Source organism: Nelumbo nucifera, chromosome 1 (genome assembly GCF_055504915.1).
Source record: "Nelumbo nucifera cultivar China Antique chromosome 1, China Antique-T2T, whole genome shotgun sequence".
Taxonomy (NCBI): Eukaryota; Viridiplantae; Streptophyta; class Magnoliopsida; order Proteales; family Nelumbonaceae; genus Nelumbo; species Nelumbo nucifera.
In genome coordinates, this window is record NC_142649.1 from 185,500,068 (window position 1) to 185,527,149 (window position 27,082).

Here is a 27,082-nt window from a genome sequence, read left to right on the forward strand (position 1 = left end):
TGATGAAAGAGATCTTACAAGGGCTTCCCAAATAAGTTCCTATGAACAACTAGATTGGTCCAACCATGTTTATGGAGAAAGCCTTAGAAGATTGCAACAACAATCTTATATGGCCATTTTCATCAACAATTTCAAATGAAGAAGAGTACATTGACTAGGATGGTCCTCCAAACTTTGATGAAGTGCCTATTGCTTATGAGGAATCTTCTATCATTTATGATCAATTTCGAAATGATGGAGGCAATACTTATCAAATAGGAGATTTTTGACTGCTCCATACAAGTATATGAGGATCCTTATTGGAAGACATCTTCTCAAAGTTTTGAATGGGTCTTAAAAGAAGAATTAGCTAATTTGAAGCACAAAAAGCACGTTCCAATAGTGATGAGGCATAATGAAGAAATCTCAATTCAAATTGGAGGTTTACACCATCAATCGCCTATTAAAGGGTCAGGAACAAAGAAATGTAGTGGAGGCATGGTGACAAATCATTCTTTTGAGTTTGAAGTTGTTAAAACTTGAGGACAAGTTCTTTTCAAGAGGGGGAAATCTATGTAGTTCAAAATCATGCCCCGAGAAGCACCAAAACATTTTAAAAGGAGAAGACAAGTGTCCTTCTTTTGAACTCACTAATGGTCTCTCAATAGCCATTTTGGTTAGTATGTTTCTAATGACCAGTTTGTTAGTGAATTTCTAAAACAGCTTGTTTTATTAAATGGTCCAACAACTAGTTTTCCTCTCTATAAAGCCTTGTAATCTCAAGCTAGAGGCATCAAGTTATTTCCTTTGTTTTGAGAGTTGAGAGAGTCCTCTCTTCGGTGAGCGAGTTCCTTCTTTTTTGGGTGAGTGAGCCCCTAGCTTTGTTGCCTCTTTGTACATCTTATATTAACAAAGTTCCAACGAATTTCCTTCTTTTTCTATTTCTTTTGAGCAAATTTCTTCCCATTTTCTTTCTTCATATTTGGGCTGCATCACCTAGGGATCTCAAGAAGAGGTGGTGTTATAAGAAATAATGACAGCAATTTGCTTCTAAGTTATTTGGGGCCATTTTGGCATGGCAGTTATTTAAAGGCCAAAATGCTAGCTCTCACAAGGATTGAATATGGAGAAGATGCAAAGAAAGACATTTAATTGTTGATGGGGATTGTCAGGTATTGATAATTAATGCAATCCTTTACACTTTTTTTTTTTTCAAAAAAGAAAAAATCTTGGAGGTACAGATCCGGAGACACACACAGGTTCTAGGACATAGTCTGAATAGCTCACTTCGGGGGAATCCCCAGGACTGCAAAAGATTTGGATGATACTCTAACAAAAATAGGGGTGACTAGGGAAAGTTTTGTTTTGGGAAACCAGGGTCTATTACAGATTTATAAACTTTTAGTCAATTTTGGCTGTAGCCTTGTATGCATTTATTTACTATCCAGTTCTTTGGATTAGTCAAGTTCATGAATAATGAAATTTCTACTGTTATTTATCGAAAATATTCTAATAGGTAATGCTTATGTAGATTAAAAGAAGAAAAGAGAAGGAAGAAGAGGGAAGAAGAAAAGAGAAGGGAAAACATAAGTGAATGGCTGAAACCGATTAAATTAGCTAGTCCATTTGGTTAAACACTAATACTGGTGAACATTCAATTTTTGACCCATGTTTACATTCAGGGTTTAAGAGAAAAGAGAAGAAGAAAGACAAAACTGCCCCTGATTAGGTGGCAGCATGGTTCAAAGTATCGATACGATACACCTGGAAACAGGCGTTTCGGACCCCCAATTTTTTTTTAATAATAAAAAGCATGCTAAAAGCTTCCCAAAAAACCAAAATGTGAAAAAAAACTAAAAAAAATAAAGTTTCAGCCTTTTCTAAGTACCGATACGATACGACCGAAACTCGTATCGTATCAATACTTTGAACCTTAGGTGGCAGCAATAAAATAAAAAGTACAAGACAGGCTCAGGCCTATAAAACTTAAATACAAAAAGAGATGCACTACAACAACTAAGGCCCAAGCCCACCACACAATTATGTCTCACTACAACCAAAAATGGAGCTAGCTCCTTGACTACTTACCTCAATTTGCATGCTTCACCCAGACCCAAATTTAAGAACATTATCTTGGAAGATATGAATCCCAATACAAGGGCAATCTATTTTTTTTTTTCTTGAGAGAGAGAAGGTAAAGTATCATTGTATTAAATATGAACAAAATGTATAGCAAGATAATGTACTAAAGGAATCAGATTGATTACCCTGATCTAAACATATAGCATCAGGTTGATTGCCCTGCATTTTCTCCTATCTGTGATGTCAGTGTTTTAAAAGCGAAAGGTGCAAGGGCCATTTTGCGCCTGAGGCAAGGCACACAATTTAAAAAAAAAAAGCTAAAAAATAAAAAATGTCAAAAAAATGCCAAAAAATTCAAATAATTATAAAACATAATATTAATAAAGATATAAACTTAAATTTTAAAATAAATGTTTTAAAAAACCTATTATCTAAAATTAAAATATATAAACATAATATGTAAAGCATATTCAAATGGGAATTTAAAAATGAAATCAAACATATAAAACATTTTCAAGCATATAAAACCCACAATCTCTTTTTTCTCAATTAAATCAAGTAGCTAATGTGACATATTACATTCCTAATTCTATGAGTCGCCTTTGTGCCACACCTCTCGAGGAAAGCCCAAACAAGTCCATGTTAGGGTCTTAAATTCTGAGTTTTCACAAAAAATATAATGATTTTATAGTTTTAATTGCTTTTAAGAAGATATTTTATTAGGACGAATGAATGGACAACATTACCAAATAGGGTGTTCTTGAAGCTTCGAGGGGCGTGGCACAGGGGTTCTTGAAGTTTTAATTGCTTTACTATAAAAGCATTATCTTTTGTGTGAAAACTCAGAATTTAAGACCCTAACATGGACTTGTTTGGGCTGGCCTCGAGGGGCGTGGCACGGGGATCCGGGGGCGGAGCCCTTGGCCCAACCGCTAGACTCAAAAAAAGGAAAAAGCGTCAAATTTTCAAAAGGCGCACGCCTGGGCTAAGGCGCAAGGCGCAAGGCGCACTAGGCGCAAGGCGCACGCTTAGGCGCACCAGGCATGCACCTAGGACCTGGGCGAGGCGCCTACCCTAAAATGCACCTCGCCCGTGCGCCTAGGCATGCCTTTTAAATCACTGTGTGATGTGCATTATTTTTCCTGAGTTTGTTGAAGCAGAGAAGTGTCTAATTAAAATTATTATATCACCTTCTCTCTGGCCTAAATTTTCTTCCTTATGGCTTGGCATACTTTAAAAATCCATGTTTTGTTCATGTTCTCTAAAACATATGTTTTTTTTGCAGTCTGAATACCCCAAGTACACACCATTGCTTTATCAAATCCTGGAGGGCTTAATTTTGCAAAGTAGTGATGAAGGCAAGATTCACCACAATGAGGAGGTAATTTTTCTATTGAGATGAATTGTTTGATTTAGGCACTCATTTTGTATTCAGATACAAAGTCCATTTGGGGAAAAAGATTCATTTCCAATATAAGCTCGTTTGCACATACACCACAAATACAATTTAGGAAGGACTGATTTGATGAAAAAAGTTTGATTTAGGGAGTTCTAGTTGTTGCTAGGAATTTCTCTTCCTACCCCACCCTTATTTCTTCTTCTCACTGCAAACTGCCTACTTGCCTATTTATCCTTAATCACCTATAACCCCTCCTTCACCTCATAAGGCCCACCACCAGATCTGAAATTTCTAGGGCCCTATTTTGTCCTGCATCAGTGGGTTTAGGTACAGCCCAATCTGCTTCCACCTCATAAATTTGGGTCTTAATATGAGAGCTTTTCTTGATATTCTTTATCAGTAAGGCAGTTCCTTTATTTTTGGCAAGTTCTCTTGAGTATTTTCTTGTTGGTTCCAACTATTAATAGTCTTTGCGGGTAAATTTTTTCACTAATGGTCAAAGAAAATAATGGGAAATTTACTTGAGTGTAGCTTATGTAGGAAAACAAGAAATAAACAAAAGAAATAGAAAACGGTACCAGAATTAACTGGCAAAATTATTGCACTAAGCAATGCTCTAACCACACCAAACTTCACTTTCCAAGCTCACATGGCATCACATTAGGATGATAGCCAACTCCCTTGAATGGTGGTAGGATGGTTAGAATTTTCTTTCCCCCAAAGGCCAAACAGATTACTTTGTTAGAATTTCCTGACCAAAGTTTCTCAAGTACAGATTTTAGCTATTTGAAGACCTTGGAGAAGTGGAAGATCTTGGTTTTATTATAGTTGTCTCTTTTAGGAGGGACAGAAGTACACTTCGATCATCTTACTTTCACAACATCTAGAGATGCTTCTAATATCTGGAGAGCTGCCCATCAAATAACCATCAAGCTATCAGCAATAATTAATACATAGATCTTTCTGACAGCCATCCCCAATTAAAACGTATAAAAAGATAAAAAGAATACAAGCAACCTTGCAGCCCACTGAAGACACTCTTGCCATGCAAAAGACCAATGCATATTATGCTTCAGACTTCACAAACCAACCACCAATCACAGAACTACAAGCCTGCTAAGCATGCTACATTATGCCAACAAGCCAGCAACCAACTTAGAGAAGCCAGATCTACATAAATTTATTTCTTATCTCTTTTCCTTCCCCAATCCAATCTCATACTATCCGGTTTCATTTTAACACCCACCTTTTTTCTCTGAAGAAACCCCTTTTTTCTTTCTCCATCTTCCTTCAACCCATTCTCTGTCTCAGCTTCAACAACAGCCAATCCAATGACTCAATATCTTCCTTTGACAAGACACCAACCAGCCTCAACACATTATCTAACAACTGGCATGTCAGTCCACCCTCAATCCTAGTTAGTCTTTTTGTCTCACCTCCAATTTTCCAAGCATATCATTGAGGATACGATTCATGATCTACTCTAATGCTCTTATAGCACCCTATTAAGGCTTCTGTCTGCACAAGATGGACCAAGAAAAAGTTACTCAACTCCAATGGCTTTGATTCCATTGGACAATCAACTCAACAATCTCTATTGGGAAAAGGAAAATGTCGTTACTCAAGATTAGCATTGCCAATGCTTCAACAAGACAGTTAAATACATTTCCATTAGGCCTTGGTTCCATGGACAATAAAGGCAAAATTCATTATCCATGGATTAATGGATAATGCAGCCTATCGCTTCTCATGATTGATGGTGAAGTCGAATTAATGGAAGTTATCTTGGAAATTATTGAGGAACCAAGATTTTTGGGATTTTTCTAAAGTGGGATGAAAGGCACATGCCATAAGACAATCTAATGACAATGTAAAAGGGCAATCTTTTACTATTCATATTTCAATACAAATTAGGCAGTTTTCATTCATATCTTTTTGCTTATGATTACATCAATAGTCCATAATATCTTTGTCAAGCTGGTATATTCATAAGTGTGTTGAGAATTTGAGATAGGTCTATCATTCGTACAAGATCCTAAAATAGTTCCCAGTCAATGGATTATCAAGGGGGCTTTGATGATCTGGATAGACTGACACATATTATGTTTACCTTAAGGAGTGATGAATCTCAAGTTACCTGTGTGAAGACACTAAAGCATATGTGGGTGAACAAATTCACTAAGCTTGACCTATTAGTAGAATAGTTGCATGCAATGAATTGTCAATAATTGTTTGTATCATCTTAGTCATGTAGATGATCTTTACAGGTGAGGCATTGTTGATATCTTGTGCAAACACTTATACCCTAACCAAGGGATTTAAGCATGCATGTGTTAGCTCTTATGCATAGAGGGGTATGAATACACAAAAATGGAATCTATCACTCAAGAAGTCCTTGGCCAAGGTAGTATGGTTTATTGAAAGAGTTCCAACTATCACCATATGGGTCATCATTAATTTAGTGAGACATATGATTGAGCTAGTACGTTTGACATATTCACCATGGCCCTTTGCTCTTTCAAGACATTGCATGATAGAAGGATCCGACTGCATGGTAATTGTAGATGGAAAGGGTTCAGTTTTCCGAATTCAAACCATTAGGGTGGTCATGACATATGCTAGGTGTCACTCATGATCTGTGAAACCCCTATGAATCATGATCAATATTCACATTAAAGGGAGAATTAAAAGAGTTTCAATTCAATTCATATGGATGGAGTTCCTTTTGGGATACTGAAGGAGTTTGGCATTATTTGCTACTTTGGGAAAAGAAACCCCTATGCATCTTTATTCTTCTTAATATAAAAGATTTTTATTAAAAATAAAGAAAAATGAGATCCCCCCTTCCTATTCTTCCTCCTCCTCAACAAGACCTCCCTTTCAACTAGTGCTATGCATCTTTATTCTTCATGTCTAAAAGATTTTTATTAAGAATAAAGAAAAATGAGATCCCCCCTTCCTCCTCCTTCCTCCTCACAAGGAGGCTTATGCCTTCTTGTGTTCAGGAGGCTTACGCCTCACGCCTCTAGGTAGTGGAACGCCTCGCATCGTGCCTCCACATTTTAAAACATTGCTTATGAGATAAGATCTCCTAATGGTAATAGGAGCATAACTTATGAGATAAGCTCTAGAAAAAGAGTGCATGGGGTGACCCTAGGGTTTAAGGAGTCATTGTTTCTGCTAGACAAAACCCTAATCTAAGAAAAGGATTGCTAGCACAATCTTGGGGCCGTCCCTCCTTCACCCTCTTCCTTATTCTCTTGGATCATGTTGTTTCATGTGGATTATTCTTGGATGCCAAACACTTCTGAGGCTGCAGATTTGAATCAAAGCTGAATTCAGGAACTCCACTAGAGTATTTTGAACTTCACTAAAGGTATGTTTTAGTTTCAGTTTTTGAAACTAGGGTTTCGTACACCACCATGGATGTAATCTTGGGATATTCAAGATTCTATTAAATTTTATATTTCTGCTACACAAAGATTAAAGAAACCACTAGAATCTGTTGAAGATTAGTCAGTTTTGTGTTGTTTTAAGAGTAGATGTTTTATGTTAGTTGTTAGATAGGAAGTGGGGACCACAACAGTTATGTGAGTCCAAATTTTATTGTTTATTTGAGTCTTTTATAAGCTGTTTTATGTTTTGCCGCCCTATAAGGGCATAGTAGTCTTTGTATTATATTTTTAATATAAATATTAAGTGAAGGGGGTGGTTAGATTATTGCTCTCTTTCTTTTCAAGATCTCTTTTTCTCTTCTTCTTCTCTCTTCCTTCTCTCTTCAAGAAACTACTTATTTTCTTTCATATTTTTGAATTCAGCAGATTTCTACTTGGTATCAGAGCTTCGGCTAGGATTCTTGATGTATTCTCATGCAGCCCTAGATCAGCTGACTGCATGAAGTAATAAAGGGCTGATCGATCTGCTATTAGATTGCCCAGTTCTTGGATTTTTTTATGGGATCTAGTCATCAGGAAGGTGATCTTCGTTTTGGCATCAAAATCAGGAAGAACTGGAGTACGGGGAAGAGTCCTAGAAAAGTTGGACTCTTTGTTTTTGATCTGATCTTGGGCGCTCTGGTATTGTTAGATTTCTTTTGCTTTTCTGTAGAGGGCGATTAAGTTTTTGGAATTTTCTGGGCCTCCTGGAGTGGCCGATTCACTCTTTTCTCTATTGGGAGGCACTAAGAGGAGAAAGATTTCTCTCTGAATAGGGTTTTCTTCTTCCGAAAGGGTTTGTTTCTATGTGTGTGAAACCAAATTGTTTTTGGAAGCCTTCCAACCTAGTTTTTTCTTACTGTTGAACTGTTTGAAGTAAGATGGAGAGTTGGAGTACCGAGGTGAAATCCACCAGTACCATGGGACTGGGTGTTGGAGATAGTGGTGATATTTTTTGGGTTTGGAATCATTACTACAGTAAAGCTTGATGGTACAAATTATTTAGAATGGGCACAATCAGCCAAGATGGCTATTGGTGCCTGTGGAAAATTAGGGTACATCACTAGGGAGGAGAAGAAACTTGATACAGATTCTTCTCGATGGGTGCAGGAGAATTACATGGTAATGTCCTGGCTGTGTAATTCTATGTTACCTTACATTGGCAAAAATTTTCTATGGGCTAATACTGCAAAGGAGATTTGGGATGGAGTGACTGAAACCTATTCTCGGAAGCAGAATGTAGCCAGAGCCTATTAGTTAAGGAATTAGGTGATTAGTATAAAATAGGGAGATAAACCCTTGCCATGTATCTTTCAATGCTGAAAACCGTTTGGTAGGAGATAGATCACTTAGAAACAGTGGTATGGTAAAGTGTAAATGATGCTGCAACCTATCAACCCTTGAATTCGACATTGCTAGGCAACATATCCTTTCTAGAGAGAGTGGCAACTCTCTCAAGCCTATGCCATTGTTTCTGGAGAGGAGAGCAGGAGGAATGTCATGTTGAGACAACCTGGGATTGATCAGTCAGCTATGGTTAGTACAACCAAACCTAAGCTGAATGGAGACAGGGGGAGCAGTTGAAGGAATGGGAGATCCATCATATGGATGGCCGAACCTTGCAGGAAGGTTGGATGGAATTTCAAAAATTTCTTTACTCCCATCCGGGAATCCTATTCCCAATTTAGAAAACTGCATTTTCAAGGTTCGTTCTTGTAACCAAACTGGACCAAATCTGAAACCAAAATAAGGGAGGGATTACCTGATACGGAATCCACGCAAGAATGCTCCTCCCAACGTAGGTGTTCAAGCCCAAAGAGAGTACCAAATCCTTCCTCCACTGAAGATGACACAACTTAGGGTGAGGTAGGATCAACAAGTAGTTCTTCACCAAGAATTAGTGATTCTTCAGCAAGAATCGAATGGGATAGTGAGCGCAGCTTCTAAATTGTTTCTTCTGGAAAGAAACAATATCAAGATAAAATCTTGATCCAATCCAAGAACTGGAGATCGAATAGGGTGGGGCGGCAAGAGCAGGAAGAATAGTTCTTGTAACTAAACTGGACCAAATCTGAAACCAAAATAAGGGAGGGATATACCTGATACAGAATCCACACAAGAATGCTCCTCCCAACGTAGGTGTTCAAGCCCAAAGATAGTACCAAATCCTTCCTTCACTGAAGATGACACAACTTAGGGTGGGGTAGGATCAGCAAGTAGTTCTTCACCAAGAACTAGTGATTCTTCAACAAGAATTGAATGGGACAGTGAGCGCAACTTCTAAATTGTTTCTTCTGGCAAAAAACAATATCAAGATCAAATCTTGATCCAATCCAAGAACTGGAGATCGAACAGGGTGGGGCGGCAAGAGCAGGAAGAAAAAAAGCAGAAGGCAAGAGCAGTCTAACTGTGTTGTCTTCTCTCTATATTCAGCGAATGTGTCTTTGGAGGTTTGTCCTGCCCTCTTATTTATAGCCTTAAAGAGAATTTCCTAATCCCATTAGGAGTTTCCTAATCCAAATCTTTTATTTGGATCTGGACTCTTTAAGTGATAAGGATAATCCCTTATCTTAACTGCAGATAAAGATCAACCTTCCTAATCAAACTAGGAGTTCCATTGATCCAAATCTTTATTTGGATATGGACTCTTTAAGTGGATAAGGATAATCCCTTATCTTATCTATTGATCGAAATCCCAGATCCACCCTTATTTAATTAATCTAATTAACCAAGTTCGAAATGGGCTTTTAGGCCCATTAAGCTTTCAGGCTCACTTCCTCTTTAATGCTGACTAGCTTGGCTCTCTTTGTATGGCGTGGGACCCTATCATTGATCTACACATCAGCCACATGGGTTCAGCCTAGCCTCTATTACAAGGCTGGCCGAATTCACTGCTGAATACAGTGAACCCCTGAGTCCATCACTATGGGCTCTTAATGGGCCCAACATTTACACTAAATGGTCCTTGGGTCTAGCCATCTTATGAAGGCCCAAGGACTGTGGGCAAATGCTAGATTAGCCTATCAGGTATAATCCTCAATGGTCTTACACTTAACCTCTCAGCCCATAATGATCAAACACTGCCTGACAAGAGAAGACCTCTCCCTCGGCTGCAAGTTGTAGTGTTGCACTCTCTACTCACATGGATCCCGGGAATTAAAACCTTTTGCAAACATTTTGAAACCATAATATATATATATCCCCGATCTATATATATATATATGTATATCTCTATATAAATATATTTTGCAAAACAAATTTCAACGGTTGAAATCAACTGCCGGTAGTTTAGGTTTCCTTCAGAGAGAGTGCATCCCCGATCATTCACTTTGTCCGACAAAGGGGCTGATCCTGTCACTATGATCACCCACTCAGATGAGTTCTTGGACTGTCCCAACATATCCAGGTTTTGACCCCCTCCAAGGATCTCACTGATTGGCATATCAAAGACAACCCAATCCGAAACCTAGTGCAGTATCATAATCGAGTCTAGGGTCAGGTGTAACATTCCAGTTTTGCCCATCTATCTCCAAGGTCCAAAGCAATACTGGAATTTTGGTCCAGTTCAGGGTTCAAGAAAACTCACATTGCATGTACCTCAAGTCCCACCCTGGCAGCTGAGACAAGCCACCCCAACCAACTTGGCGTTACATCACTGTTAACCTTGGCAGGATAAATCTCCCCAAATCTATCCAACGGCTGTGAAGATTCTAAACTAACATGAGTCTCATATATGTCTAGTTTTAGGGTATTACACAGAAACACACCATAATAACATGAATCAAATATGTACTTTATTCATTTACAATAAATGTCATAATGTACATAATGTTGATTGGAGCTAAGGGCATACACTGTCTAACAACAGTGAGACTAGGAGGGAGTATAAGGACTTGGTGTGTGATTATTGTAAGAACTTAAGCATACCAGAGACATTGGAAGCTCCATCCACATCTCATGCCTGCTCGGATCAAGAACAATAGGGGAAATGCAAATGTGGCCACTACAGGTGATTCTTCGGGCCCCCTTTCCCAAACTGATTGGGAATCCATTGTAGTAGCAACATTTAGAACAGAATGGGAGAGGTTTGGACAACTTATGAGCAAGAAAGATACAACTGGTTATAGCCTTTCAGATGGACAACAAAGTGCAGGGGCCAACTACACCACCTCTTTTGCTCATACAGGTAGTTCATATGCAACTTCAAATTTTGCATCCACTTTAGGTAAGGAGGGACCTCCCTGGATTATAGACTGAGGAGCATCTGAGCACATGACTAATGTACCTACCCTTTTCAGTTCTTATCAGTTGTGCTCTAGTAGAGATAAAGTCTCTATAGAAGATGGTTCACATATTCTCTATAGCAGAAGGTGACAATTGGAGTGACCAATGACATTGCTTTATCTTCTGTCTTACATGTCCCTAGATTTCATACCAACCTACTTTCTGTTAGCTCTTTGATAAAAATTTTGAATTGTTCAGTGACCTTCCTTCCTGGTAATTGTGTTTTGCATGATCTGGAATCAAAGAAGATGAATGGGAGTGGTTGTGAGGTGAATGGAGTCTACCTTCTGGATGGGATTCTGAGACATCAGAGCCGTCATGTTAGCAGTAGTAGTAGTAGTGGATCGGAGTCAATGAGTCAAATTATGCTCTGGCATAATCGATTGGGGCATCTTTCTTTTAGTTCTTTAAAATTTCTTTTTCAAAAGTTGTTTGAGTCTGTCCAGTTATCTACCTTGGAGTGTGAAAGTTGTCAATCGGGAAAACATTGTAGACATTCTTTTAAACAAAGTATTAAAAGAAGTGCTTTTGCTTTTGATGTTGTTCACACTGATGTATGGGGACCATATCATATTCCTTCCATGGGTGGCTACCGTTATTTCCTCTTGTTTGTGGTTATACATGGTACTCTTGGACATATTTGATGAGATCCCATGGTGAGATTCCTAACTTGGTATGACAGTTCCACCAAATGGTTCTCACACAATTTGGAGTGAGAACTAAGGCCTTCAGATCAGATAATGCCAGTGAGTATTTTGAGTAGGGGTGTAAACGGATCGAATCCGAATCAGATTAGGCAATATCTGAATTCGAACCCGATATCCGAATTCGATTCGATATCCGACGGATATTGAAAATTAATATCCAAATTCGAATCTGATTAAATATTCGATTTTTGATTCGATTCAAATTTGATTAATTAATTATTTTAGATAGTTAATAAATATATAAAATAAATATTTTATTGATATAAAGTATATAAAGATATAAATTATTTATATAACTTAATTATATATATAAATTATATAAAACATTTTACATATTATATATAAGAATTAAATAATCAGTCGAATTTGGATATTTATTGAATCGAATCAGATCATATCCGAATTTGAATCCGATTAACTATTCGGTATGAATAGGATATCTGAATTCGATTGATTAGATATTTGAATTATTTGAATTCGATTCAATTATGTCAAATATCGGATTTTCGAATACCGTTGACACCTAATTTTGAGAAGGATTTGACTACATATTTTTTGGAACATGGTATAATTCATAAGATCAGTTGTGCATATACACTGTAACAGAATGGTGTAGCAGAGAGAAAAAATACACATTGTGGAGGTGGCAAGAAGTCTTATGGTGTGTGCTTCAGTTCCTATCCATTTCTGGGAAGATGCAGTTCTTACAGCTGTACACTTGATTAACTGTGTTCCTTCACAAACTTTGGGGTTTAAGGTGCCATTCATCCTTCTTTTTCAGATGGGGTAATGTTTTACATGCCTCTGAGGGTTTTTGATTGTGTTTCCTTTGTTCACATTTTGGGCCCCCATTGTAAGAAATTGGATCCTAAGGCCAAGAAATGTGTTTTCCTTCGGTATGCTCAAAACCAAAAGGGGTATTGTTATGACCCTGTGTCGAGGAGCAGATTTGTCACTATGGATGTTACCTTTTTTGAATTCACCTTTTTCTCGAGTGGTTCTCCTCAGGGGGAATCTTGGGGAGGAGAACTCACAGTCTGTTCCTCTTCCTGTTTCCTTTGTGCCCCCAGTTTTACCATCAACACTTCCATCAGTTCCATCAACACCTCCATCAGTTCCATTACCTGAGCCACTACGGGTAGCCTCACAGAAATATCAGCGCCAACAGACGATGGTTGACTCCACACATGCTCAACCCATACCACTCCATCAGTCCTTCCAAGGCTCCAAATTCAGTAGATACAGTTCCAGGTATTCCCCTTGAGCCTGAGCCTATTATTTTTTCTAATGATAATGTTTCTGTACCTAACACTATTGTTGCAGTTGACCCCACTGACCTTGATTTCCCAATGCACTTCGCAAACGGAAGAGAAAGTGTATAGCCCATTGCATTTCACACCATCTCTCCTACAATGCCTTATCACCCTCCTATCGAGCTTTCCTTTCTTCCTTGGATTCTATGTCTATGCACAGGAATGTTACTAAGGCTCTCTCCAAACTTGAGTGGAAAACAACCATGCAAGAAGAGATGGAAGCCTTGGTTAAAAACCAAATTGGGAAATAGTTGATCTTCCTCCAGACAAGGAGACAATCGGATGCAGATGGGTGTTCACTGTGAAGTACAGGGCCGGTGGCAGGATAGAGAGGTACAAGGCAAGGTTGGTTGCAAAAGGGTATACTTAGACCTATGGCATTGATTATTTGGAAACCTTTGCACCGGTGGCTAAGACGAGTTCAGTCTGTATCCTCTTGTCTCTAGCAGTCACCTTTTCATGGCCCCTATTTCAGCTTGATGTTAAAAATGCAATTTTCAATGGTGATTTGCAGGAGGAGGTATATATGAACATTCCAACAGGTTTTTATGAAAATGTTGGTAAAGGAAAGGTGTGTAAACTCAGAAAATCATTGTATGACCTGAAACAGTCACCTAGGGCTTGGTTTGACAGGTTCAGAGGGGCACTTACCTGTTTTGGGTACACACAAACCCAGTCTGATCACACCCTCTTTGTGAAAAGGAGAGGTGCTCTTGTTTCAATTCTGATTGTGTATGTGGATGATATAGTGGTTACAAGAAATGATCTAAAGGAGATTGATGCTCTCAAAAAATTATTGCAGCAAGAATTTGAGATCAAAGGTCTTGGTGAGCTCAAATACTTCCTAGGGATTGAGGTTGCAAGGTCCAAGCATGGGATCTTCATTTCTCAGAGAAAGTATGTACTGGACCTATTGCGGGAGACTGGGAAGTTGGGAACCAAACCAGCCGACACTCCTATTGATCCAAATCATAGAATTAATGCTGTGGATGGTGAGTTGGTAAAAGATTTGGGGAGATATCAAAGAATGGTGGGCCAACTATTATATTTGTGTATGACTCGACTAGATATTTCCTATACCGTCAGTGTTGTGAGTCAATACATGCATGCACCTTGGGTTCAGCATTGGGAAGCTATTGAGAGAATACTTGCATACCTGAAGAAGCACCCCGACAGAGGTATCCTGTTCTCAAATCATGAAAATCTGAAGCTGGAATCCTATACAAATGCAAACTTGGAAGGTTGTTTAGATGATAGGAGATCTACATCAGGAGTACGCACCTTTGTAGGTGGAAACTTGATCTCATGGAAGAGTAAAAAACAAGCAGTTGTGGCTAGGTCAAGTGCAGAGGTTGAGTATAGGTCCATGGCTCATGGTGTCTCAGAACTAATTTGGGTTAGATCCCTATTGAGCGAGATTGGGATAAAAGCAGAGGAACTATGATGCTATACTATGACAGTGAGGCAACAATCAATATTGCCCACAATCCAATTCAGCATGACAGGACAAAACACATTGAAGTTGATAGGCACTTCATAAGAGAAAGGGTAACAACTAGAGAAGTTTGCCTACCTTATGTCTCATCAGAGTTGCAGTTGGCTGATGTTCTCACTAAAGTGGTTGCAAAGAACAAGTTGGAACATGATCTACGCAAGTTGGGAATGTGTGACATTTACTCCCAACTTGAGGGGGAGTGTTGAAAATTAGTTAGTTTTGTGTTGTTTTAAGAGTAGATGTTTTATGTTAGTTGTTAGATAGGAAGTGGGGACCACAACAGTTATGTGAGTCCAAATTTTATTGTTTATTTGAGTCTTTTATATGTTGTTTTATGTTTTGCCGTCCTATAAGGTCATAGTAGTCTTTGTACTCTTATATTTTTAATATAAATATGAAGTGAAGGGGGCGACTAGATTATTGCTCTCTTTCTTTTCAAGATCTCTTTTTCTCTTCTTCTTCTCTCTTCTTTCTCTCTTCAAGAAACTACTTCTTTTTCTTTCATATTTTTGAATTCGACAGATTTCTACTGAATCTTTCATTTGTCTATAGCAGACATACTAGTGGATATCCATGTCTAACTTTTCTTTTGGCAATTTTTAGGGGATATCCATGTTTTTATTTCAGTCAAATTAGGTGGGTTTCAAGAAAAATAAACTAAATCAAGCTTAGAGTTGCATCAAGTTTGGGAGGGATACAATTTGTATAGAGATAATCTTTTGACTACATAAGGTTTTGAAAGTGGGCTGAGGCATTATGTTTATGCATTTTTTGAATTGTATATTCTATCTGTTGAAGATTAATCGATTTTATGATGTTTTTCTGAGTAGATGTTCTATGTTAGTTGTTAGATAGGAGGTGGAGACCACAGTAGTTATGCGAGTCCAAATTTTATTATGTTTTTGAGTGTTATATATGTTGTTTTATGTTTTGCCGCCCTATAAGGGCATGGTTGTCTTTGTATTGTTCTATTATTTTTAGTATAAATAATAAGTGAAGGGGGCGACCAGATTTTTTTCTCTCTTTTCTTTTCAACTTCTCTTCTCTCTTCTTCTTCTTCTTCTTCTCTCTTCCTTCTCTCATCAAGAAGGTGATCTACTGATCGACATCAAAATCAGGAAGAACTGGAGTACGGGGAAGAGTCCCAGAAAAGTTGGACTCTTTGTTTTTGATCTGATCTTGGGCGCCCAACTATTGTTAGTTTTCTTTTGATTTTTTAAAGAGGGTGGCTTGGTTTCTAGAATTTTCTGTGCCTCCTAGAGCGATCGGTTCACTCTTCTCTCTGTTGGGAGGCATGGGGAGGAGAGAGATTTCTCTCCAGCTAAGGTTTTCTTCTTCCGGAAGGGTTGGTTACTATGTGTGTGATATTAAATTAATTTTTGAAGGTCTCCAATCTATTTTTTCTTACTGTTGAACTATTTGAAGTAAGATGGAGAGTTGGAATACCAAGATGAAATCTACCGGTACTATGGGATTGGGTGTTGGAGGTAGTAGTGATATTTTTGGGTCTAGGATCATTACTACAGTAAAACTTGATGGTGCAATTTTTTTGGAGTGGGCATAATCAGCTAAGATGGCTATTGGTGCCCGTGGAATTGGGGAGGAGAAGAAACCTGATACAAACTCTTCCCGATTGGTGCAAGAGAATTACATGGTGTGTGCTTCAGTTCCTGTGCAATTCTGAGGAGATGCATTTCTTACAGCCGTGCATTTGATTGTGTTCCTTCACGGATTTTGGGGTTTAAGGTGCCATTTAGTCTTCTTTTTCTAGAAGGAGAGATATTTCATATACCTCTAAGGGTTTTTGGTTGTGTTTTCTTTGTTCACATTCTTGGCTTTTATCGCAAGAAATTGGATCCTAAGGCCAAGAAATGTGTTTTTCTTGGGTATGCTCAGAACCAAAAAGGGTATTGCTATTATGACCTAGTGTCGAGGAGCAGATTTGTCACCATGGATGTTACCTTCTTTGAATCCACCTTCTTCTTCTCGAGTGGTTCTCCTCAAGAGGAGAGTTTTGGGGAGAACTCACAATTTGTTCCTCTTCCTGTTTCTTTGGTGCCTCCATCAGTTCAGCCAACACTTGCACCTCCAGTTTCATTACTCGAGCCATTACGGGCAGCCTCACAGAAATATTAGTGCCGGCAGATGATGGCTGACTCCACACATCCTCAACCCACACCACTCTCTGTCAGTCCTTCTGAAACTCTAGATTCGACAGATACAGTTCCAAGTATTCCTCTTGAGCCTGAGCTTGTTATGTTTTCTGATGATAATGTTCCTGCCTCTAACACCATTGTTGCAGCTGATCCCACTAACCTTGATCTTTGCATTGCCTCCCCTATCGTGCTTTTCTTTCTTCCCTGGATTCTGTGTCTATATCCAGGAATTTTACAGAGGCTCTCTCCAAACCTGAGTGGAAAATAACCATGCAAGATGAGATGGATGCTTTGGTCAAAAACCAAACTTAGGAAATAATTGATCTCCCCCTTGACAAGGAGACAGTCGGATGTAGATGGGTATTCACAGTGAAGTATAAGGCCGATGGCAAGATAGAGAGGTACAAGGCAAGGTTGGTAGCAAAAGGGTATACTCAGACCTATGGTGTTGATTATCTGGAAACCTTTGCACCAGTAGCTAAGATGAGTTTAGTTTGTATCCTTTTATCTCTAGCAGGCCACCTATTCATGGTCCTTGTTTCAGCTTGATGTCAAAAATGCCTTCCTCAATGGTGATTTACAGGAGGAGGTATATATCGACATTCCAACATGCTTTTATGAAAATCTCTGTATGGAAAGGTGTGTAGACTCAGAAAATCCCTGTATGGACTGAAACAGTCACCTAGGGCTTGGTTTGATAGGTTCAGAAGGGCACTCATCCGTTTTGGATACACACAGACACAGTCTGATCGCACCCTCTTTGTGAAGAGGAGAAATGCTCTCTGGTGTCAATTTTGATTGTGTATGTGGATGATATAGTGGTGATAGGAAATGATCTGGAGGAGATTGATGATCTCAAAAAATCATTGCAGCAAGAATTTGAGATCAAAGATCTTGGTGAGCTCAAATACTTCTTGGGGATTGAAGATGCAAGATCTAAGCATGGGATTTTCATTTCACAGAGAAAGTATGTACTTGACCTACTACAGGAGACTGGGAAGTTGGGGACCAAACCAGCAGACACTTCTATTGATCCAAATCACAAAATTAATGGTGTGGATGGTGAGTTGGTAAAGGATGTGGGGAGATATCAACGAGTGGTGGGCCGATTGCTGTGTTTGTGTATGACACGACCAGATATTTCTTATGCTGTCAGTGTTGTGAGTCAATGCATGCATGCACCTCGGGTTCAACACTAGGAAGCTATTGAGAGAATACTTGCATATCTGAAAAAGCATCTTGGCAGAGGCATTCTTTTCTCAAATCATGAGAATCTGAAGCTAGAATTCTATACAGATGCAGACTGGGCCGGATGCTTAGATGACAGGAGGTGTACATCAGGAGTGTGTACCTTTGTAGGTGGAAACTTGATCTCCTAGAAGAGTAAGAAGCAAGCAGTTGTGGCAAGGTCAAGTGCAGAGGCTGAGTATAGATTCATGGCTCGTGGTGTCTCAAAACTTCTTTGGGTTAGATCTCTTTTGAGTGAGATTGGGGTGAAAGCAGAGGAACCTATGATGTTATACTGTGACAATCAGGCTGCAATCAATATTACCCGCAATCCAATTTAGCATGATAGGACAAAACACATTGAAGTTGATAGACACTTTATAAGAGAAAGGGTAACAACCAGAGAAATTTGTTTGCCTTATGTCTCTTCAGAGTTGCAGTTGGCTGATGTTCTCACTAAAGGGGTGGCAAAGAACAAGCTTAAACATGATCTACGCAAGTTGGGAATGTGTGACATTTACTCCCAACTTGAGGGGGAGTGTTGAAGATTAATCAGTTTTATGATGTTTTTCTGAGTAGATGTTTTATGTTAGTTGTTAGATAGGATGTGGGGACCACAGTAGTTATGTGAGTCCAAATTTTATTATGTTTTTGAGTGTTATATATGCTGTTTTATGTTTTGCCACCCTATAAGGGCACAATTGTCTTTGTACTGTTCTATTATTTTTAGTATAATTAATAAGTGAAGGGGGCGTTCAGATTTTTTGCTTTCTTTTCTTTTCAACTTCTCTTCTCTCTTCCTTCTCTCTTCAAGAAACTACTTTTCTTTCATATTTTTTAATTCAGTAGATTTCTACTCTATCGAAGATGTATAATTTATACTTTTTTTTTTGGGGGGGGGGGGGGCAGAGATGTATTATTTATATTGCTATACAGTTTTGGTTATCTGTTCAAAGAAAAAAAGTTCTGAATTTGCTATCACATAACAGAAAGGAAAAAAACAAGAATGATGTCCTTTGCAATTTGTAGTTGAAACTGGAAACTTGATTGGATTCGGATGTCCTTAACATATTTTAGTTGTTACTGACCTTCTAGGGCTACAAATAGATCAAATTGAATGAGAATAGAGTCCATGTCAAAGTTGGAGTGCCAATCTAACCTTGTTCCACTCTAACCTTGATGGAGACCTCTTTTGTTCATAGCTGAGTTTTCTCCTAATCTGATATGGACCACCATATTGTTGGGGTCGTATCATTGGTTGGTAAGAGGAAACATTCATTTAGAGGTATGTATGATGGGCCATGTGGGCCTTAATCTTCTTTGTTCATTTGTGCCGTTATTAGTGTGTTATGTTTCAGTTAGTGGGCCTTAGTTTATTGGGCCAGTTTTCTTTCTTTTAATGTCTATTAAGCATCTCCCTATTGAGGGCACTCTTTAATTGTCTATGAAATTTTACAATCAGATTAACAAAAGTTATTAGGGTACTGAAGAGAGGTTTGTTGAGCTCTCTTCTTTCTTTCCTTTCTTCTCTTCTCTTCTTCTTTTGAACACTCTTTCTTCCATCTTCTCCTTTCTTTTGGTTTATTTTCAAATTAGTGTAGGAGTGATTTACAACTTAGTATTAGAGCAAGTTCGTACCTTCTTTGGTTTCTTTTAGGCCTATACACAGTGTATGGTGAACTGATTGGCTAATTGATTGACAGCATATACAGCGTTGTTGAGAAGATTTTGGAGAAGAATACAGTCTTTGTTTGAGGCCCAAGACAGGTTCTTGGAAAGTTTCCCGAAAACTCTCTCCAAGTGGAGAATTTGAACTAAGGGGTCTTGACACAGTTTGAAGCTTGTGCTTGGGGCTAGAAGGGAAGTTTCTTGACCAATATTAAGGTTGATCTAGGTTGTAGGATTATGGAGTTCCTGGTAGGAGCGGCTAGGCTTTCTCTCTTCCTCTTGGGTAGGCATGTTCTGTGAAACCCTAGTTTTAGGTGATTGAAGAGTAGATTGTTTTTAGGACAATGGTTCTTGATTAGTAACACCCTATTTTTATTTTCTTTTGTTTCTACTTAGCTAATGGAGGAAAGTGGAGGTGAGCCAATACAACCTACAAACTCTAGGTTTGGCCAGGGAGGGTCAGTGAAAACTCTATTTGGGGCAATAACTGCAATGAAGTTAAACGAAACCAATTATCTAGCATGGTCTTAATCAATTAAGATCTATGTCTACAGTAAAGGGAAATAGAGGTACATCACTAGGAATAAGAAGCAACCCAAGGAGGATGACCCTGCCTATGAAAGGTGGATGTAGGAAAACTATGATTATAGGCTGGTAAGTAAATTTCATGCAACCTTATATCAATCAGCACTACCTGTGAATGGACACTGCAAAGGAGGTGTGTGATAGTGTTACATAGACTTGTTCTAAAAAATTGAATGTTGTTGGGGCCTACAAACTAAAGAATGATGTGAATAATCTAAGATAGAAGGAGAAGCCCTCAGTTGCTTCTTAGTGCTGAAATCCCTTTGGCAAGAAATTGATCTAATGAAGACTATTGTGTGTGCACTAAAGATGCTAAGACTCATAAGGAGTTAATAGAGAGGAATCAGTTCTTTGAGTCCCGTACTAGACACAACCTTGAATATGATAATCAAACAAAACATTCTAGCAAAGGATGAGATGACCCTATCTCAGACTTATGCTATGGTTAGTGGTGAGGAGAGTAGGAAATAGGTCTAGATTACAGAATCTGGATAGTAGAATGATATTGAGGAGAGTAGAATGAGCTGACCACATTCTAGCAAAGGGGCACCATTGAGAAGAAAGATGTATTGTGTGAGTACTGTAAGAAGCCCAAGCACATGAAGGATGCCTGTTGGAAGCAACATCCAGAGCTCTTACCTCCTTGATTCAAGAACACTAATAATGGTATGAAGAATGGGAGTGGAAAAGGTGCCAATGCTAATGTAGCCACTTCTTCTGAGTTTAAGAAAGGGTCCAGGGATGAGAAGTCTATGGGGGAGGGAATAGCTTGCAACCACTAGAGTATGAGAAGTATGGCTGCATCATCGGCCACTTAGAATCTATTGCTAGAGCTCCTACTCCTTCAGGCAACAACTCTTTTTCAGTATGCCTACTCATGTATTCGTGCCACTACAAATCATGTTTCTATCTTAGGTAATCATAGGATCTCTTGGATAATAGATTCTCGTGCTTTTGACCACATGACTAGTATGTCCCATTTATTTATAACCTATCGATTTTTATGTAGTAGAGACAAAATTTCCCTTTTCCACTCAGATAATGCTAATGAATATTTTGAGTAAGACCTTACAACTTGGGGTTGTCTATCAAAGTTCACAAAATGGAATAGTGGAGAGGAAAAATCACCATGTTGTAGAAGCAGCCAAGAGTATCCTTTTTGCCTCTCATGTTTCTATTAAATTTTGGGGTGATGTCATTATGACAGCTACCTATCTCATTTAACCGCATGCCTTCTTGAGTTTTGGGGTTCAAATCTCCCATTGGTGCTCTTTCCTAATGCTGATGTTTTTCCATTCCACCGTGTGTCTTTGGTTGTACCTATTATGTTTACATTCGTAGCTCTCATAGACAAATTTGAATCCAAAGCTCGGAGGTGTATTTTCTTTGGTTATGCCTCCACATAGAAGGATTATTGTTGTTTCGATCTCATTAGTGGCACCTGGTTTGTTTCTATGGATGTTGCTTTTGCCAAGTTTCTTTTTACTGTCATTCTTTTGAGGGAAAGAGTTCCATTGAATTGCTTTCTTCTTCACTTCCTTTGTCAGTTCCTATTGAGTCTTGCATTGAATCGTTTGTGGTTTCATCTGATCCAGTTGGATCTTGTCCTCTTAGCTCATCTATTCCTACTGCTCATCCCCCAGTTTTTACTAATCCTATTGTTTAGAGGTGGTACTAAAGGCAAAGGCTAAGGTATGAACAAATTTTTCCCGCATTCTGAGTTGAGTCTCAGGCACTTCCAACTTTTGAAGAGAGGATAGGTCCTTCACCACTTGCCCTAGGATGGAAGGATGCTATGAGGACTAAGATAGAGGCGCTTCATAAGAACAATACTTGGAATATTGTAGATAGGACAATTATGTATCATGTTGATAGGACAATTGAGAGGTATAAGGCTCACTTAGTTGCCAAGGGTTATACATAGGCAATGGGATAGATTATATGGAGACTTTCCCATCAGTGGAAAATATCACTTCTGTGCGGGTTCTTTTACCTTTGGTAGTGAATTATAATTGGGCCTTATATCAGTTTGATGTGAAGAATGCCTCTTGAATGGTGATTTGACTGAAGAGGTGTATATGCCACTTCGTCTAGGCATGTACAGTGAGGAGATGAAAGGCAAGGTGCGTAAACTGAAGAAATCACTCTATGGCCTCAAACAATATCCACGAGGATGATTTGATAGATTTTGGGCTGTCCTTGAACAGTTTAGTTATACTCAGACAAAGTCAAATTATACCCTCTTTATGAAGAGGAAAGAGTTTAGGGTCACCTTCCTCATTGTGTATGTTGATGATATCAAGGTTCAAAATATCGATACGCCTGATACGCCGATAGGGGCGTATAGGGCGAATCGATACACATTTTGGAGCCTTTTTTTTAATTTTTTTTCGCAACCTGTTCAGGGGGGCCGGTTTAGGTCCCCTCTACCCCCTGAACCGGTCAGACCTATGATACACCCACTGTAGGGGCATATCGGAGGGGTCCCGGAACTATACGTATTGGTCGATACGGGCTGATACGTGTCGATACTTTGAACCATGGATGATATTGACATATTGTTTGTGATTGGTAGTGATACACAAGTAGCTTTGACCCTCGAGAGGTTCCTTAACTCTGAATTTGAGATTAAGGATTTGGGAAATTGAGGTATTTCTTGGGGATTGAAGTTGCTCAATCCAAAGAGGGTGTATTCATCTCCTAGAGGAAGTGTGTGTCCTTTGCTGATACTGATGCAAATCCTACTGATGCCAAGCTTGCTTCTACTCCTACTGATGCAAATCATAGGCTCTTTGCTAATGATGGTGAGTCCTTTGCCAACAGGGGAGTGTTCCGAAGACTTCTAGGGAAGTTGTTGTATCCTTGTATGACACGACCAGACATCTCATATGTCGTGAGTATAATCAGTCAATTTATGCATGTTCCTATAGGTATCCTCTTTGTGCTACTTGAAGGGGACCCAGGAAAGGGTATCCTCTTTGCTAAGAATGGACATATGAAGTTGGCTCATGGGGTTTCAGAGTTGTTGCGGCTTAGGTTCCTTCTAGAAGAAATGGGCATCACATATGATAAGCCCCTAATGTTGTACTGTGATAATCTGCTTGAGGGGGAGTGTAGAGATGATGGGTCGAATGAGCCTTAATCTTCTTTATTTAATTGGTGCTGTTATTAGTGTGTTATATTTCAGTTAGTGGGCCTTAGTTTATTGGGCTACTTTTCTTTCTTTTTATTGTCTATTAAGTAGATTCCCATTTGAGGGCACTCTTGTAATTGTATCTGAAATTTTACAATTAGATTAATAAAAATTATTAGGAGACTGAAGAGAAGATTGTTGAGCTTTCTTCTTTCTTCCCTTTTTCTCTCCTCTTCTCTTCTTCTTCTTCTGAACTCTCTCTCCCTTCTTCCAACATCTCCTATCTTTTAGTTTATTTTCAGAATTGGTGTAGGTGTGATTTACAATTCTAAGTGAAAGTGAACTCCTTTACAGCTGTAAATGAGTCAAAAGATCTAGTTCATGTGTGGACTCAGCCCCTGAGCTCAAATTTTGACTTACAAGCCAACCATGAGCCTCAATCTTAGCTCATTCGGCTAAGTAAGCCTGAGCTGAGCTGTGGTGAGCTTAGATCAGTTTAATCTCACCTCATTTAGACATTATAATATGCATAGAATAAACACAAGTCCTATTATTTATTATCACTAAAATTAGTTGTGAATTTTTGTTTATGGGCTCTGTATTTGGGCTTGAATGGGCATGATATCAAAAAGGTTGAATTAGTCAATCGACCTTGATCCAGGCTTTGGTGAGCCCAGCTTTGATCTTGCCGCCTTAGAACTATCAAGAGTTCAGCCTAGCCTGAGTTCAAGTTTTTCAGTTTGTAGGTTTAGCTGACAAGTGTTGATACTCAAATCCATCATGCCACATTAAGGTGAAAAAGAAGTCTGCCAGATATTGAAGTGGAGACGTGAAATCAAGATGCAATCTGCATGGACCCAATTTGTCCTTGCCCTTCATGTCAATTTTACATTTCCAACTAAGTAGTGCACTTTCTGTGAATGAGAAAAATGTAATGAATTCTCTTTCATGTTTAGTTTAAGACTCTTTGCTTGATATTACCAAAGAAAGGGGAAGTACCATGGTTATTTCCTAGAAATCAGATGTATTCTAGTAATGTCTTGATATTGCTGCTTTACCATTACTTCTGGTTTTTCCTTTATATTTGTTTGATGTACATTTGCTCAGTACGTTATATCTCACTATGAACTATCACTCTGCAGGTTATACATGCAGCGAATGATGTAATTAATAGCATTGACAAAGATGACTTGGCAAAATATTTTTCAGTGAAGAGTGATCCTGAAGATGATGAGGCAGAGGTACATTTGTTTTCCATTTTATGTCTAAGGTTCTGTCAAAGACATTTTGGTATAGGGAAATATTTAGGATTTTTGTTCTGGTAATCTGATAAAACAGCCACCTTTGGTCTAAGAACACAAAGAAAGGAATATAGGCAGTTTTGGATGATGTGAAGAATGCTGAGCACATTATAGCATTTTCCCTAACCTATAGTTGCCTTCAATTATTCTCTTTAGGGTTTATGTTATCCTTGTACTCTGTAACTTATATTGTTCAGTGCTGCTCTTTCCAAGAGAATTCATGTCATGTTTACCACTGGCTTCAATTGTAGAAAATCAAAAAGAAGATGGAAGCAATACGTGACCAGTTAGCAGATGCACTGTACCAAAAGGGATTAGCACTTGCAGAGATTGAATCTTTAAAGGTGGGAATTGCACCATTTCCTGATATCTGGCCATTTATTTATTGTCTTTTCATAAATGATGGTTTTTGACTGACATCTTTCTTTCGTAATTGGTGCTAATTTGGAAATAAGGATGATTTATTGTGGTTAACTAAGAACCTGTGTTATCTGTTCTACATGGTGCAACTCGTATGTTATAGCATCTTTGAATAATTTATTTATGTGTCAGAGCATTCTGGGCCAGCAGCAGAACCTATAGAGGGGCTGAGGCTATCATAATGCACCATTTTTCCCATGTCAGAGACTGGACCCACCACATTCTCAATGCCACCTAACCTATGAATGGGCTGTGTTACCACATAACTTGCTATGTGTCCCATGTTCAGAGACTAGGCCTACCACGTTGTCATTGTTGCCCAAGAGACTTTGTTTGCCAAAATAATCATGAATAGAAGATTTTAACTATCTCTTTGCGGTATTTTGTGAGTTTTTCAAGCTTTAAGAAAACATATTTTCCACTGCCAAAAGTATAAAGGCACGAAGTTGCTTCATCTAATCAAGCCATCTAGGTCTTGTTCATTGCCTTTTCCTTATCCTATACCATTCCATGGATCCTTTTTTGTCAGCCCCAGGACATTGCCTCTAGCAAGGTTCAAAATTTCGCAACATATCGACCGATATTATCGTTCCGTCAAATGTCTGATACACGGAACATATAGAAACCAATTGTCTCGTTCCTTTATGCTTGTATCGAGCTGATATGAGACCGCTTCAGGTCTGTATCGGCTGATATTGACCTAATACAAGTCGATACTCTGATACACGGAACATATAGAAACCAATTGTCTCGTTCCTTTATGCTTGTATCGAGCTGATATGAGACCGATTCAGGTCTGTATCGGCTGATACTGACCTAATACAAGTCGATACTCTAATGTATCAGCCGATACATTGCAAATTAATTACTATCCCTCTCATTAATTACTCTCATTAATCTTCCTTTTATTTTTAATCCTTCTAATTAATTTCTTTCCCTCTCTCATTAATTACTATAATTACATTAATTACTCCCTCCCTCTTTCTCTCTCTTTAATTTTAAGACAAGTTTGTATTTGAATTTTGAATTTGGCATGCTATTCTAATGCCTAATTAACATAATCACAGGTGTAAAAGCTAAAGTAGGCCACAAGAAGATTTGAACCTTGGTCACACTTTTACAATGCCCATACCACACCCAAATCCATTTTGGTGTTCAAATGTTATCCATTTTCATCCTTAAATAAACTTTTTCTTTTTAGTGGATGTTTATTGGGGTATTATAGGACAGGTCACGCCTACGTCTTTTATGTATAAAATATTATATATCACATTTTATATTAAATAACGTATAATATGCATATAATTTTTTTATGCATTATATATTTATATAATATAAAATGTTACACGCCAAGCCTGAACATGAAATCCAACTCCAAACTTGGAATTTCCGAGTTGGGTTGGACTTGGACCGAGATGATCACCCCTAGATGTTTGTTAATAAATGCTAAAATTGATTATTAAAATTTATATATTAACAAATATTGAGACAAATTATTTTGATTTTCTAAAAATCAAGGTATATATGCACAAATTGTAGTTTTTCCATCATTTTTCAACAGTTAACGATTATGTCCCGATCTTTCATACTTCATGTGAACCATTAAAGTAAGGTTTTAATGTTTAAACAACTTATTTATTGTGATATATACCTTGTAGTCTTGTACTTTATTGTTATTACTATATTTTTTAGGATTTATTTGAGTTTCATAGCGTATCCTGATACATTTCTTAAAATTGCCTTTCCAATACTTTAAACCTTGGCCTCTAGTTTTCAAATTAAACTCGTATTCGGAATAAAGGAGCACAAGACCTTGGATTGTGGTGTACTTCCATATTCTTGCTGCAGCATTTTTCTAGTCTCACGGCCAGAAAAGTATTTGGCAATTTGATAAAACAA

General features: G+C 38.3%; 1 protein-coding gene across 2 annotated transcripts in view; it reads left to right on the forward strand.

Annotated features, from left to right (window-relative positions):
- Positions 1 to 27,082, forward strand: part of TPP2 (tripeptidyl peptidase ii) — a 125,479-nt gene that overhangs the window by 97,240 nt on the left and 1,157 nt on the right. For both annotated transcript variants that reach the window (XM_010257090.3, XM_088895601.1), the window contains exons 30-32: positions 3,347 to 3,442; positions 24,605 to 24,703; positions 25,015 to 25,107. In XM_010257090.3, coding sequence (XP_010255392.1) covers positions 3,347 to 3,442; positions 24,605 to 24,703; positions 25,015 to 25,107 — 288 coding nt within the window. The remainder of the gene's footprint in view (positions 1 to 3,346; positions 3,443 to 24,604; positions 24,704 to 25,014; positions 25,108 to 27,082) is intronic.